General features: G+C 42.4%; 1 protein-coding gene across 1 annotated transcript; it reads left to right on the top strand.

Moving 5' to 3' along the window:
• The first annotated feature begins 6,043 nt into the window (after positions 1-6,043).
• Positions 6,044-16,601, top strand: LOC124118484 (calmodulin-like). Its single transcript, XM_046480606.2, has 5 exons — positions 6,044-6,092; positions 7,808-7,871; positions 8,904-9,041; positions 14,134-14,376; positions 16,242-16,601. The coding sequence occupies exons 1-5, from the start codon at positions 6,078-6,080 to the stop codon at positions 16,265-16,267; spliced, it is 486 nt and encodes a 161-aa protein (XP_046336562.1). The 5' UTR covers positions 6,044-6,077; the 3' UTR covers positions 16,268-16,601.
• Positions 16,602-17,272: the final 671 nt, after the last annotated feature.

The following is a 17,272-nucleotide window of genomic DNA, read 5'->3' as shown; positions in this document are numbered from 1 at the left end:
GGGATTAGGCGTACAGTGTATGTGCTTTATTGGTAAAAGGTACCCCACTCTTGTAGTAGAAATCGGGATGAAGCTAAAGACACACAATCAGTGTTTCCCGGACTATATTAATTATTGGTCTCCACGAGATGGAATTTCGATACACTGCACGTGGAGATGACCGAGCAGTTTTCAGGGGGAAAACTTCCATCCTGTCTATGAGGTCATACTATCTTCGCACAATTCATGACTATCGCAGTCAGGGCTTCCAGATCATTTACCTTCATGAAACCTGGGTGAATACGAATCGTTCCACTGACAACATGTGGCAACCGCCAGTTGGACGAAAAGCACCAACTGTATGTTCAGGTGCACGACAGAACCCGTGATCTGCAGCTTATTGATGGATGTGAGCTGGTTTGCGAGGTGAAAAAGAATTGGGGATTATCATAAGGAAATGACTGGTAATGTGTTCATAGACTGGTTGGAACATCAGCTAGTGCCCTATCTGAACAACCCAGTGTCATAGTCACGGATAACGTCAGTTGTCATAACGTCCGGAAACCAGGTACTGTCGCGCCAAGCACTACTTGTTTGAATGTGACCATGCGGGCTCACTGATTTTTTTCTGTTCCAGAATCGATTATTTATATGCCACCGCTGTAATATAGATGAACGTGTCGTCAAAAAAACACAAACAAACAAACAAACAACATCTTGGCTCATAACTATGAGTATGTATTTTTTTGTAGGACGCTACAGAATATGACGTTGATTTGGTGACATCATACTCTTGAAAACCCTGCCTCGTGAAGCAACAAACAAACAATTTCCGTGAATATGACGCGGTTTATGCGTGACATCATAGCCTTGAAAACCCTACCTCGTGAAGCATCAAACAAACAATTTCCGTGAATATGACGCGGTTGATGCGTGACATCATAGCCTTGCAAACACTGTATCGTGAAGCATCAAACAAACAATTTCCGTGAATATGACGCGGTTGATGCGTGACATCATAGCCTTGAAAACCCTACCTCGTGAAGCATCAAACAAACAATTTCCGTGAATATGACGCGGTTGATGCGTGACATCATAGCCTTGCAAACATTGTATCGTGAAGCATCAAACAAACAATTTCCGTGAATATGACGCGGTTGATGCGTGACATCATAGCCTTGAAAACACTGTATCGTGAAGCATCAAACAAACAATTTCCGTGAATATGACGCAGTTGATGCGTGACATCATACCCTTGGAAACCCTGCCTCGTGAAGCATCAAACAAACAATTTCCGTGAATATGACGCGGTTGATGCGTGACATCATAGCCTTGAAAACACTGTATCGTGAAGCAACAAACAAACAATTTCCGTGAATATGACGCGGTTGATGCGTGACATCATAGCCTTGCAAACACTTTATCGTGAAGCATCAAACAAACAATTTCCGTGAATATCATGCGGTTGATGCGTGACATCATAGCCTTGAAAACGCTGCGTCGATAATCAACACGAAAATGCTGCGTCGATAAGCATAATCGAAAGCTTTTTTGAAATCTACAAATGCACAATAAAAGCGACCTCTTTACATAAATATCTGGAAGATAAAGCTTGCAATATAGAAATATTATCAACCATTAAATAGTTTGGGCGAAAACCAGCCTGCATGAGATTCAGGTAAAAGATTATTCACATCAAACCAAACTCTAAGCAATATTCTATCCCCATCAGAAGCAATATTCTATCCCCATTTGGTAAGAAGTAAATATAACATTTTTTCTCTATCCACATAATCGAAAGCTTTTTTTAAAATCTACAAATACACAATAAAAGCGACCCCTGGGTTACATAAATATTTGGAAGATAAAGCTTGCAATATAAAGACATTGTCAACCGTTGAATAGTTTGGGCGAAAACCAGCCTGAGATTCAGATAGAAGATTATTCACATCGAACTCTAATATGCAACCCCATCAGGACACGGTACCAAGAATGGGCTACACATGTGTGATATCGAATCAGGATCTTCGGCGATATGACCTTTAACCTCTTGTCTACTCTCGCCATTCCGAGTTTTCTTGAGCATATCTATAACAGGTAGGACCTGGATATTTTGGTCACCAATAACCCGCGTGTCATTATAATGGTCATCAGACGGTCATCAGATGACATCGGGTATGTAATAGTGTACTCAGTTGCGACCTGATCCGATTACATGTCATCATACCCAGAAGACGTGGCCATGTGGTCATGCCATCGACCACTGGTTTGTCTGGTCCAGAGTTGTTTGACATCCCGACGAGATCTGTACTAATGCTGAGTACGGCGTAAAACAATATTCATTTACATGCTCACCTAACTGATGAACTTTAACAATACTGAACTGACAAAAACGCGTTTCGACATAAGAAACACTATCATTTAAGTTTGATAAAAAAAATATGAGGGAAGTGGGTGCAACGCCTTTTTGAAGACGTGCGGTATTCCGGTTCTTCGAGCTTCATGTTGGAGAACAGCCCAAAGTGACACAGTCTGTTTTTCCAAATTACGTGACACGCTTGATCAAGTGTATGACAGACCAGGGATAACACATTAAACTAAACTCTCAACAATAAGGTAATTTAATATCAATATATTGTTCTCGTCAACATTGGGCATTCCACTCCATTATCGACCTCTAGCCATTAAACGAAGTCAATTTCAACTTGATCCAGACAGAAGCAATTTAGCCAACTGCAAACATTATATCCCTCAACAGCACTCTAATCGCTATTGTTTCACGAATAATATATGAGGCGCGGTGTCGACATCCGAATCCTCTCAGTCACGTCAGCCCACGTAGCCATGGTCCAACATAATTCCCATTATTTGCAGTTGTAACTTTCAGCAAAATTCCCATTATTTGCGGATCTGATCACGGACATGCAGTGTCATTGTTTTATGTTTCAGAGTTAATGTTTCATGTTTCAGAGTAAATCTGTACAGGACGCCGGGCTTTAGTTAATGTTGACTGACCGTGAGATATCGACGACGGCATGAACTGTGTCACAGCCGACAGGGTGAAATACTACCCCAACGGGAACACTGATAGCTTCATTAATGAACGGGCTAGGAGTCAATGTTCAAGAAAATGCAATCATGATATTATAATGTCTCGTCAATAGTGTCTAACTATGTGCTTTGACTGATGAGAATATTATATATATATTTATTTTTATACTTCAAAACTAAACTACAAGATGGTATTTTCTGCTAAGAATCAAACACACAGAAAATAGACTGCTTCACTTTTGATGAGGATGTGGATAAGGTATTATCTTTCCATGATACACAAAAATGATTCTAATCATATGTCTGTTGTATGTTTAAATATAATGACATATCTGATTTTCTATATCAAACGTTGAATGGTAATCTTGACTATACTTGTTTATGGTGCTAGATTGTATATCTCTCAGGCCGCAATGTTCAACGATAGAATTGACGTTTAAGATTACGGTAATGTCATATTACCGTCGCCGAAACAAACGTAAAATGACTGGAAGAGCAAAGAAAAGATATGACATAATTTATTGTTAATCTCAAACAATGTGCCAGGTTTCATCCGTAGCATCCACAACAACAACTACAACGACAACTAGGATAACGTCAGCGTCAGCCGTTGTCGTTTTAATGTCGTTATTTCAGCATTACTGTCTATATCTTTTGAGGTACAATCGAGCATGCTCTTTCTACGAAGATTTTAAGGGTGATACGACTCTTGCTCAAAACGTGTTTGATAAAGGCTACAACATTCAAGGTTTCCGCACATTTTAAAAAAGGTTTTATGGTAGACATGTGGAGGATATTTCCAAATATAACGCATCAGTGTCAAAAATTATGGATGATGCAATTCCCGGCCCTATGTTGGCTTGTACGTATGTTCACGTGTTTTTCAGTGAAGAATTCACTTGCCTTTGCATGTGTTTGTGACGGGTGCCACCGATGAAGCAGAATACGCTCACCTTTCCGCGAACACCTGGTATCATCACTGTTGATAATGATTCATAAACACGTGCGCATGACATATGGTTCTTGTTTATATTAACCAATTATTATTCATCATTTCCATTCATCCACTACCTCATAACTACAGTAATTAAATCATTTCGCTGCTAGTTTACTCTGATTGCGTCTTCGATGTGACTGGGGTTCTTATTTTGGTATTTAGGTCAACATTCTCATGTCTATCATTGATCCAGTAGCATTCATCACACGAACATTAATAAAGGGTCGGAGGGAATATCTGCAATATTGTAACGCGGTGTTTGGAAATACTCAACTCAACTCAACTCAACTCAACTCAACCATTCACTCAACTCAACTCAACAACATAACTCTCAACTCAACTCAACTCAACTCAACTCAACTCAACTCAACCTAATCCAATCAATTGATCACTATTAGACTGAACTCTGTGTATTGGGAATTTCCATGTTAGGATTATACGTAAGCCCCTGATCATACATGACATTGGCAGTTGGGTGCAGGACTGTCGTCTTAGCTTCTCAGTGCAATGAGACAATGAACAGAGATAAATATCGCAATATTATGCTCCACATAAATATATAGTTACCATCTGAACTCATCTTTCTTTTCTCATGGATGCACAAAGTCGTACATGTACGATGTCTTAAATCATCTGCTTGGAGTGAATAGGTGAGTGAATGTGCTGAATGAAGCAGGTAGAAACTGGTCCGGCGACATCATGGCGGAGATCCATCCTGCCCTGTCAACCCAATGGTACACCTACTGTGATAGTGAAACATGATGAGGATGCTATGCATCAACAGACAACAAGAATATAAAACATAATAATGATAATAATACGGTCAAAAACTTCGAACTTCAAACTGTTGCAGGACCGTTTCCGTGGTTTAGTGGTCGAGCGTCCACCCGGAGAGCGGAAGGTCCGGGATTCGATCCCCGGCCGCGTCATACCAAAAGATGCTAAAATATGATACTTGTTGTTACCTTGTCTGGCGCTCAGCAAAAGGGGGATGAAACAAGGACTGGTCGGCTCGGGGTCAGTATACTGTGTCTGAGTGGGGTATTCATGTTAGACTGTGTCATGGTATCTCATTGAGCTAGCACTATAAAATCAGTCCGGACTAGTACAAGCAGCCACACACGCACCTACGCGTGCAATAATCCTGGACGCGACGTTAAACCCCATTTCACCTCACCACACCCCAAACTGTTGTTAGGGTTTGTTCCTAACATCCTCCCGAGGCAAGGGAGTTAACTGACAGCTTCCAAAAGTCCAGTCAGCTAACTCCCTTGGTTCGGGAAGATGGTTCCTAATCACTAGGTCACGCTTGTTATTGGTTCGAATCCAAAAGCTTAAATATGAAACGTCATCACCAGAGAACAAACAGTCTAGATCATCCAAAACAAGACCCGAACCAGCCTTCACCACATCGACCCTGTGTACATTATATGCCTCAAACTTCTAAAGTTTGTTGTTTTTTTCTGTAAAATTTTATCCTTTTTCGGATATGTATTAAAAATTGATGATGATTTGTTAACTCGATGTCCTGTGGAGCATCGAACCAGTATCAAATAACAAGTCGTTCGAGATAAGCGGGTGTCGATAATAGACCGTAGTACCGATGGGATTCTGCCAGTACCTAGGAAGTACATTACATGGAGCGATATATCGTGTTAAAGGACTTCGAGTTCACAAAGCTTCAATATTATTTTGTCTTCATCACAAGAATCACATGAAGCGATATATGAATTAAAGAATTCGAGTTTACGATGATTCGCTGAATATAATTCCTTAACATGTGCAAACGTTTCTCAAGAGAAGTCCTTTCACATGATACTAAGCGCATTTGGTAAGTAACAACGATCTTACGTCGACATGCCGTGTGTGCACTTCAGTAAATGCCCGATTACTCTACAGCGTATTGTCGTCACAAATGGGCTCACGACATTGTGAAGCTATTTGAGGATACTGATGTTAAATATTTACCTTTCATTAATTGCCTCTTAATTATGAAGGGAATGATTCCAGTTTATCCACCCCGTCGGGTTCGGCACGCCAGTATGCAGCCATGTTCACGATCCTGGTAAGTGTTTGAACGCCCTCTTAACATAACGTTTTGTAACCCATTGGTGTAACGCGAATGTGTTGTTAACAAAAACATTTAGGCGAACTGTATGATATGTCATGATCACCAGCGCGACATAGTCCTTTTAAGAGAATTCGGTATTCATTTTATTTCTGATTAATGTGACATGTGTATGGTGACATGTTATTGTTAGTAGTGACGTAAAATGCTTTACAAGTGACACATTTCCTGTTTAGTACCATGAAACAAAGTCAATTATGTATATAACTGATATTTTACCTGTGTAATTGCTTGGTCGAACCGAAATTCAAAGAACATGGCTAGTTATTAGTGCTTTGGGGACAAGAAGTTGCTTCGGGAAAACAGAGTTTATCGTCCACTTTGTTATATGCGAAGTAGGGACGGTCGGGAAGCCTAGTGGTTAAAGCGTTCCTTCGTCACGCCGAATATTACGCTTATTATTTCTGATATGATGTTACGAGTGAGTGAGTGTTTATGACCCCTTTTAGAAATATTCCAGCAATATCTTGGCGGGGTACATCAGAAATGGGCTTCGAACCCGGGTCTTCGGCGTGACGGGCGAACATTTTAACCACAAGGCTACTCCCTCGGCCCTAGTGTGACGAACGCGTCATGTATTGATTCGGACATGTTTGTTCAAACAAGGTGTATAACGTGAATTCTTATCAGTTCTTGTTCCTGTTCTTTGTGTCTGTCGATACTATCGATAGAGTAAGGCTGAATTTATGGTGACTATTGACCGGTATTAATCGGTACTCCCCTACTATTTGACTGATATATATTCACTTTTTCACGTAGATTCAGGGTGGCCCAGTAATTTTAGGCGCCGCAATTCGCTGTGCAGAGTTGCGTTTCAAATCGGTAAACGTCTTAGACCCGCATCACTTCGGGTTTTCCTCTCACATCAAGCTGTCCAGTTACATCACAGCGTGTAAGCTTAATTTGGGAGGAAGAGTGAGTTAGTGAGTAAGTTTGGCTTCACGCCGCTTTTAGCAATATTCCAGCAATATCACGGCGGGGGACACCAGAAATGGGCTTCACACACTGTACCCATGTCGGTAATCGAACCTGGGTCTTCGGCGTGACGAGCGAACGCTTTAACCACTAGGCTACCCGACCGCCCCGTGGGAGAACGAAGTGCAGATATCAGACCTTTTCCAGTTTTGTGAATTCAACGAGCATGGGTACAATATATGGTGCTGACAAAATCAGGTCGAATATTGAGGTGAAGTGAGGAAGGGGTTTAACGTTCAGACATGTTGTTCAAACAAACGACCGTAGGATTTGGACACACCAAATGGACTCTTGTGTCAATGCAGTTGTGATGAAGTGGAGCAACCTTATAACCGGGTGTTCCTTGAAATACCAGATCCAGCGTCCATTCTCAGAACACCTGGTGCCATTGTCATATGGGATTCGTTCAGCATGGATCGATGCTCATGATGTCTATCACTGGATTGTCTGGTCCAGACTCGATTATTTACAGACCGCCGTCATATAGCTGGAATATTGCTGAGTGCGGCGTTAAGCAACAAACAAACAAACAGAATGGTTGTTGTATTTGGTGTTTCCGTTACCTCCTACCGTATTGTATCTTCTAAATACGAGTCAGGCGACTGGGGCCTCTTCTGTGTTGATGTTTAGCATTATAATTTGTAGTGACACCAGCATATTCGATCCGTCTGTTACAGAAGAGCAAGACTGACGTCGACGGCAAGATGAAGTACCAGATCCTTGCGCCAGATGAAGTGGAGGGTGAGGGACTGTTTCTTATATGTAAGGTTTTCTTCATCAAAGTTGAGGAGGTCGAACGAGCTGTTTCATGAAACCGCCACCGTGGTCTTGTGATAGAGCGTCCGCCAGGGAAGCGTAAGGTCCGAGTGTTGATCTCAGGCCGCCTCATACCAAAGGACGTTAAAAGAAGGTACTTATTGTTACCTTGCCTGGCTTTCGGCATAATGGGGTTATCTGCTCGGAGTCAGTATACTGTGTCTGAGTGGGGTATTCATGTTAAACTGCGGCATGGTATCTCAATGGGCTAGCACTATAACATCGGCATTAGCCCGGACTAGTTCAAGCAGCCACACTCACACAAATACACGTGCATACACATCGTGCAATAATCTTAATCTAATAATAATAATAATAATAATCTACGCGACGTTAAACCGCATTTCACCTCACCTCTCCTGTTTCATGACAACAAATGTATTATGTAAAATCTACAAAACTATCAATATGACTCTTGGTTGATGGGGGCGGTGGGGTATCCTAGTGGTTAAAGCGTTCGATTGCTACTTTGAAGGCCCTGGTTCGATTCCCCAAATGGGTATACTGTGTGATTTTTTTATTGTACCTTCCTTCCTTGTTGTTGGGTTGGATTTTTTTGATTTTTTTGGGTTTTTTTTTTGGGGGGGGGTATGGATTTTTTTTAGGGTGGGTAAATCAATAAAAAATTTACATTTTTTTTTTAAAAAAAAATATTTATTTTTTTTTTGGGGGGGGGGATACCTCAGGGTCTTTTAAAGTCTTATTTTGACCAGGTAAGACTAACCATATTTCTTTTGATCGAATGAAGAACAAATAATCAATTTGTTTTGACCTAATTCGATACAGGAAATCAAACAGCTTGGCGCCCGAACCGAAAAGTACTTTCAGAATAAAACTTTAAACAACACCCATTCTCTTGTCGCTGGGTTACACATTGCAATGAAATTCCTTTCTTGCTTAAGGAACAGTAATTAAACTCAGAAATAATAAACCGCATATAGTTCATCTTCCGTCCAGCTTACAACGACATCTTCAAGGTGTTTGATGAGGGAGGTAAAGGATACCTGACGGCAAGCGACTTCAGCAGAGTGGGCAACATCCTCCACACCAGCAGCACCGACACTGCAGACGTCTGCAGCAGGTTCGACATCAACGGTAAGAGCGACAAGGACATCCCTGTGTGTACCTTTTGAAGTATCCTGTTCTATTGAATAACGATGCAGAATATATGCCACAACTAAGAACTGTAGTTTCCGCACTAGTTTTTAGAGCATTGAGTATAAACACTGAATTCCACTTAGATGCAACGTTCGTTTGTTTGTTTGTATATATGTTGTTTAACCCGCACTTATCAATATTCTAACATACAACGCGTGAGTGATTGAGGAAGCGGCGTAAAACCGTACTCACTCACTAAGATACAAACGAGTGAGTGATTATGGTTTTACGCCGCTTAGCAATATTCCAGCAATATCACGGCGGTGTTCGGCGTGACGAGCGAACGCTTTAACCTCAAGGCTACCCCCACCGCCCCAAAATACAAGAAGTTATATAAAACGATTGCTGCGCCCCTCATGGTTTATTCTTCCTGCAGTGTTTTATTGAACGATGAACACACACACACACACACACACACACACACACACACACACACACACACACACACCCTCGTCCCCTCGTCTATTTCTTAAACATACAAATGCCCTCATAGGGGAATGTCCCTTAGGGATAAGAGATAAGGACCTATTAGTTAATGCCTTTTTAGTTACCTGTATTAGGACACGCCTGGCAAGACATGCCAGTATCTCTGTCCCAAACGTATTTTACGCGAATGAATCTTATTCACATCAACAAACATTATGAAAACAGGATTCTCAAGCACACTGACGTTACCAACCGTTGGGAAATCTATTAACTGATCTTAAAATGCGCTAAATAAATAATAAACACTTCGATTGTCATTATGGGAGGGCACCTGCTAAATGACCATCTACGGAACTGCGTTGCACGATACGTTCTGCTTTTAAATTAATCGTGAATCTCCTATACGTGAAAAGTAATATCTTAATATCAGCGCATTAATACCTTTCTACGTTAACCATTCTGAAAGTGACTCTTTTGGACTGTGAAAACCTTAACTGCAACCAACTGATTGAACTTGTTGCATGAACGGTATAAATGTTTAAACGGTTTGGTTTCCTCGATTAGATTACCACGCTGGAAAATAGTGTTCGATACAATTCTTAACTAGTCCTTAGAATACTTGAATTTCAAATTAATCATAATGATTAAACAACTACGTTACTGTCTCAGGTGCATGGTTCTGAGATATATTTCTTTTACAGCAACCCTTATTGTAATTAAATGGATCGCATCTGCAAGACGTAACGTCCCAGTCGTGGAAAGGGACGACCGTTTGATATTGAGGGGTGGGAAAGGGGACCTGGTTGGGGCTGTGGGAGGGATTGTGTATTGAGATTAGATTATTTTTTGTGCTTAAAACTATCAGCCTCAATATTTTCTGTGGCAGACACGTCCTTTTTTCCAAACTAAATATGTTTTCAAGCATGTTCTGGGACAATCTATTCTCTTCGATCAATCCATTCATCACGTTCAATGTCTATGCATGTGACTGAGGTACGAGTGTGGATGACCCTATCTCTTAGAAGCTTTGAGTTGTGTCACGTGCTTATACACATGGGTGCACTAGATAGCACTAGATAGCACTAGAGAGCCCTAGTTTGTGCATCAGCTTTATAACAGCTGATTAAAGTTCGACGTGAATTGGATCTACAGATCTGAAGATCTAGAATTGTCCTCTTGGGGATATACGACCAAATAGCCAAATACAAACAGTTCATGCAGTGCAACTGGAGGCCTCACTGTCTCGGAGGTTTACGTAGGAATGACTACATACATGTATAAACAAAGGACAGTATTCCGTATCTGTGATGCGTTAATCTGGACGATATGTGAAGTATTGCGCAATATAAGTGCAGTCGTTTTTAGCAGTAGAAGTACATATATATATCGGTAAACATGCATACGACATATATATTTCTATATCCTCTACCCGTGTCTGTATACTACTATACAATTCAACCCGTTAACCAAGAATAAAGATTCATGGGTCCGAAGTACTGGAACTGGTGTCGGACTGGGACTGAACTCCTTGAGCCTTGAGCATGTAGTACTGGGACTGATCTCCTTGAGCCATGAGTATGGAGTACTGCGACTGAAGTCATGGAAAAATGAGTATGGAGTACGGGGGCTGAACTCGTGGAGCCATGAGCATGGAGTACTGGGACTGAACTCGTGGAATCATGAGTATGAAGTACACGAACTGAAATCGTGGAACCATTATTAAGGAGTACTGGGACTGATCTCCTTGAGCCATGAGTATGGAGTACTTGGACTGAACTCCTGGAGCTTTGAGTATGGAGTACTGGGACTGATCTCCTTGAGCCATGAGTATGGAGTACTGGGGTTGGACTCGTGGAATCATGAACATGGAGTACTTGGACCCATGTCCTGGAGCTATGAGTATGGAGTACTGGGGCTGAACTCCTGGAGCTATGAGTATGGAGTACTTGGACTGATCTCCTTGAGCCATGAGTATGGAGTACGGGGCCTGGACTCGTGGAATCATGAACATAGAGTACTGGGACTGATCTCCTTGAGCCATGAATATGGAGTACTGGGACTGATCTCTTGGAGCTATGAGTATGGAGTACTGGGACTGATCTCCTGGAGCTATGAGTATGGAGTACGGGGGCTGAACTCCTGGAGCTATGAGTATGGAGTACGGGGGCTGGACTCGTGGAATCATGAACATGGAGTACTGGGACTCAACTCCTTGAGCTATGAGTATGGAGTACGGGGACTGAACTCGTGGAATCATGAACATGGAGTACTGGGACTGAACTCCTTGAGCTATGAGTATGGAGTACGGGGACTGAACTCGTGGAATCATGAACATGGAGTACTGGGACTGAACTCCTTGAGCTATGAGTATGGAGTACGGGGGCTGGACTCGTGGAATCATGAACATGGAGTACTGGGACTTATCTCCTTGAGCATGAGTATGGAGTACTGGGACTGAACTCGTGGAGCCATGAGCATGGAGTACTGGGACTGAACTCGTGGAATCATGAGTATGGAGTACTGGAACTGAAATCGTGGAACCATGATCAAGGAGTACTGGGACTGAACTCGTGGAGCCATGAATATGGAGTACGGGGGCTGAACTCGTGGAGCCATGAGTATGGATTACTGGGGCTGCTCTCGTGGACGCATGAATATGGAGTACTGGAACTGAAGCCATGGAAACATGAGTATGGAGTACTGGGACTGTTGTTGGACTGCAACTAACTCATGGAATCATGAGTGTGGGGTATATTTGAATGATATCCCCGCCAAGTTCTGAATCCGAATCACGAGGCCCGGACTAATGCTGCTTCATTTCAGATACGATCGGCAATATACGGGTCTTTAATGAGTGACGTGGGTTCAATGCCGCTTTGAACATACATTCAGGTTACCACGTCGTGTCAACTCGATGTAAGAGGACATTTCAAAGTGGCCCGGATGTTGACGTTTACCACTTTGGTGGAACCCACGATCATGAGTCTGGTGCTGACAACAAATCATTGTTGGGAACGTTTTTATTAAATAATATGGTAGCCAAAATGGCAACACTGTTTAGATTCATCATGACATGGATTCCTCTTTAAAAGCGTAATTGTTTAAGAAAAGAAATTTACACTGGAATTTACAAAGGCTTAATGGAAAAACAGCATTCGTGACCAATAATTCCGAAACATAATTTTTTTAGGTAGTCGGGACTAGTTTTATCAAAGTACCCCAATCCTTACCCACATCTTAATTGGTTTGTCGTGTTAAGCACATAAAATTGATTGATAGGAGGGACGATTCTTCTTGCAGGTACGGAAAGGGACGATTCTTCTTGCAGGTACGGAAAGGGACGTTTCTTCTTGCAGGTACGGAAAGGGACGATTCTTCTTGCAGGTACGGAAAGGGGCGAGTGGTGACCAATTGGAAAGGCCGATGACGGATGAACGACGGCGCTTTATGCCAATCGCATTTGACAGTTTCAGAAACCCATGATGCATAGAGACATACCTACATGTACATAAGACACATTGCCCAGGACGCCAGTCCTTGGTTTGGATAGTAATACTCACTAAAGAAATCACATCAATGACGTTTTAATGGCATGACCATGTTAGCATACTGCCTCATCTTTTTCTCAAACCTAACCAGTTTTGGGGAAAGGACAACTTACTGACTAGCTGTTGAAACAAACGGTTACACCAGATTAGGCACAAGGTTCGTGGAACGATGTTTAAACATACAAAGAAACTGAAAGTTATCATAGTGAAAAGTATTAGTTGCCGAGAACAGGTTATAGATGTATTGGCCTTAGTGAGAAGTGAGTATACCCTTCGAAGGAGGTGAAGTGGAGATTATGTTGGGACTTAAAATTGATTACCTTCGAAATATCCAGAAACACATATAGCTGACGAAAACACAAAATATAATCTCATCTTAAGGGTATTAAAGTAGTCGCCTTCACGAATCGCTGTCTCTCCAACAGGTGACGGTAAGGTGACGCTGGACGGACTACTCACTGTCGTCACGTGCATGGTTCTCTGTCCCTCCAACAGGTGACGGTAAGGTGACGCTGGACGAGGTATTCACTGTCGTCACGTGCCTGTTTCTCTGTCCCTCCAACAGGTTACGGTAAGGTGACGCTGGACGAGCTACTCACTGTCGTCACGTGTATGTTTCTCTATCCTCCCAACAGGTGACGGTAAGGGGACGCTGGACGAGCTACTCACTGTCGCCACGTGTATGTTTCTCTATTCTTCCAACAGGTGACGGTAAGGTGACGCTGGACGAGCTACTCACTGTCGTCACGTGTATGTTTCTCTATCCCTCCAACAGGTGACGGTAAGGTGACACTGGACGAGCTACTCTCTGTCGTCACGTGCATGTTTCTCTATCCTTCCAACAGGTGACGGTAAGGTGACGCTGGACGAGCTGTTCACTGTCGTCACGTGTATGTTTCTCTGTCCCTCCAACAGGTGACGGTAAGGTGACGCTGGACGAGCTACTCACTGTCGTCACGTCCCTGTTTCTCTGTCCCTTCAACAGGTGACGGTAAGGTGACGCTGGACGAGCTACTCACTGTCGTCACGTGTATGTTTCTCTGTCCCTTCAACAGGTGACGGTAAGGTGACGCTGGACGAGCTACTCACTGTCGTCGCGTGTATGAACCAGAAGGCAAACACGGAAACGGAAATGGCCCACGTTTTCAGACTGCTGGACAAGAACAGCGACGGCAGTCTGGACAAAGGGGAGCTGAAGCAGTTGATGACGTCGCTGGGGACGCAGTTGTCTGAGAAGGAGGTGGATGACATCATAATGAAGTTTGACAGCGACCTGGACGGCCGTCTCCAATACGGAGGTTTGTATAGCATACCCCTTTAGCATATGTACCGTCATTTTGGTGAGTTAGGGAGTGAGTATTCCAAGTATATCACGGCATCTCAGCTACATGTGAGAAGAAAGCCCAAAGTGATACACGTCTCAGACTTTTACCACTTTGGTGAAACCCACGAGCACGGGTATAGTGCTGTCAAACATAATTGGGGCGAACCAGGATTCGAACCAACGATCATAAGTTTCTGGCGTACCCAAGGGACGCAATTCTGCATTGCGAATTGTGACGCCTCATACGACTGGGCCACCCATTATAATGCATTGATACCCTTAAACATACGTATGGCGATAGTAGCGTTTTCACACCACTTTATTGGTATATGTATAGTCATGGTAACGTCTGTATACTCATTTAGTACATGTATTGCCATTGTAACGTCTTTATTCGCCTTTTGGCGGTGGTAGCCTTGTGGTTAAAGCGTTCGCTCGTCACGGTACGTCACGAGCGCCAGAAAAGTATTTCTGATTACGTGTCTTACAGATATCCTAATACACTAAAATCAAGTCTTATCTTTGAGAACTTTTATTTCTGTTTACACTTGGATGGTCAATTGACCATGTCCTGTTAATTTTATAGTGATAATGCCTCGCCGAGCGAGACGAGCCGATCAGGCGCCATCTTGTTTCCGTCACATGATTTCGAGCCCCACCACTGATCAAGTTAACAGTCGATGAACAACATGGTCAGTCACATGACATTACTTGCAGGACGTTTACAAACAGCAGCCGATACATCGGTGTATACGACTGCTCTGATGCAAAATCCTCATCAGATCAGGTTTGGTTAAAATAGCAATCAATGAAAATATAAGGTTTGAGGTAATTTTCGATACTCATTGAATATGCTCTTAATTCGTAGCATAACTTCAGCGGCAAGTGGCGAACACTTTGATGTCTTCAGTGGGCAATGAAGTTTCTTCCTAGATTACGTTATTAGGCGCGTGGTTACATATTGTTTAGGGTCTCGAAAAAAGGTGAGGCTCGAAAACATGACGTGGGGATGGATATGTGCAAAATCATTTCAAGTACGACGGTCTGAAATGTCGAGCATCCTGCTTATACGACTAGATTGTTCAGATATATACTGAACACTGAATAGGGTTGGTTGGTAGGTTGGTTTGTTGTTTAACGCCGCACTTAGCAATATTCTAGCTATAATCGAGTCTGGACCTGACATTTCAGTGATTGACATCAAGAGCTTCGATCCACGCAATTGGGATACGATGACATGCATCAACCAAGTCAGCGAGCCTGACCACCCGATTCCGTTAGTCGCCCCTTACGACAAGCATAGTCGCCTCTTACGGCAAGCATTGGTTGCTGAAGACCTATTCTACCCCGGATCTTCACGGGTCTTGAGATTTTGTGCTCAGTCTTCACTACATAACAATATGCCCAAAGTATTCATGATCTCTTACATTTTTGTTCTGTATAGTTCGTGTAGCAGATATGTTTTTTATATACCAGCAGATGTGAATGCAGCATCCTCTAGAGTTGTTTTCGAAGTTATGTTTCTTTCTGAACTGCATGTTACAACCCCTGTGATAGTCCTGCACCATGACCGTGGAATGTATTTATTTTATGAAAAAAAATCTAGAAACGCACACAAGAGCAAATCTAGCCAGCTCAAGCTAGCTCTATTCCACAGCATAGGGATTTTTTTTTTTTAGAGTCAAGAAGGATATTGTGTAATCTAAGATTTCAGACTAAATGTTAGTCTACACCTGTGATAGCAGAGTCGGAAATCGTAATGTGTGCGTGGTGACATGTTCAGCCTACACATTCAAAGTAATTCAAAGCAAAAACTTATAATATCTCTTTAATTTTAAGAATTTGTGAAGATGTTGTCCTCATAAAGCAAACTTCGGGAGATGCTGGCAAGATAACAAGGGCAATGCAAGGGTATGCTGCGACATTCGGCTCGTCACAACCATGGCGGTAATGAAACAACCCGATCGTGTCCGAGTGACTGCTGCAATCTCGAGACACTGCGGCGTGTTGAAAACACAATGGCAAGTCCCTTGATCGTAGGCATTGTCAGTTTTGTCAGTTAGCTGTTTTGTTGATTTGTTTATTTGACTAATGTAGACACGTGATTTAGCTGTTAACACAAGAGTTATCAAACAGTTTACTGTAGATTGTAATTCCTTACATCATTGTGCCTGTTTTATGCAAGGAATATTAAAAGGAAAAAGCACAGAATTAACAGCGTTTGTTATCACATGCAATGACGTCATATCAGTTCCTTGAAATGTGACCAGATTGCTCGTTCAGAGTTTATGCCCAGTTATCTTGACACACGTTACATAAAGTTTCATCGACGCCAGTCTTTAGGACATAAATCATAGGAAAGCAATTTTGTTTTGTTTATTATTGCATAAATATTCTGTATTGAAGAGATCAATAAAAGTAGTGAGTGAGTATGGTTTTACGCCGCTTTTAGCAATATTCCAGCAATATCACGGCGGGGGACACCAGAAATGGGCTTCACACATTATAGCCATGTAGGAAATCGAACCCGGGTCTTCGGCGTGACGAGCGAACTTGAACCACTAGGCTACCCCACCGCCCCATAGGCATCCCTATATTTATTGAGGGGCGGTCGGGTAGCCTAGTGGTTAAAGCGTTCGCTCGTCACGCCTAAGCCCCTGCATTGAAACTGCTTGAATAATAGCGGTGTAAAATCATAATCACTCACTCACTCACAGATGCCCATGCGTGACGAAACAGCTTCTATTACAAATTGTAAAAAGGCGAAGCTTCTACTGACATAACCATGTTTGACCATACCATTTATTGAGACGGCAATAGTTAAATGGTATTTGCACATAAATCCGTTAAAAAGGACACCAATGGAACAT

The sequence above is a fragment of the Haliotis rufescens genome, unplaced genomic scaffold (genome assembly GCF_023055435.1).
Source record: "Haliotis rufescens isolate VD_foot unplaced genomic scaffold, xgHalRufe1.0.p SCAF_3, whole genome shotgun sequence".
Taxonomy (NCBI): domain Eukaryota; kingdom Metazoa; phylum Mollusca; class Gastropoda; order Lepetellida; family Haliotidae; genus Haliotis; species Haliotis rufescens.
The sequence above is the reverse complement of the archived record's forward strand: the minus strand, read 5'-3'. Positions and strand labels throughout refer to the sequence as shown.

Bases quoted from the DNA above. Each gene is read 5' to 3' on its own strand.
- LOC124118484 (XM_046480606.2), top strand. The intron at 7,872-8,903 runs GTGAGGGACTGT...TCTTCCGTCCAG, and splicing joins TGCGCCAGATGAAGTGGAGG to CTTACAACGACATCTTCAAG. The intron at 9,042-14,133 runs GTAAGAGCGACA...TCCCTTCAACAG, and splicing joins CAGCAGGTTCGACATCAACG to GTGACGGTAAGGTGACGCTG.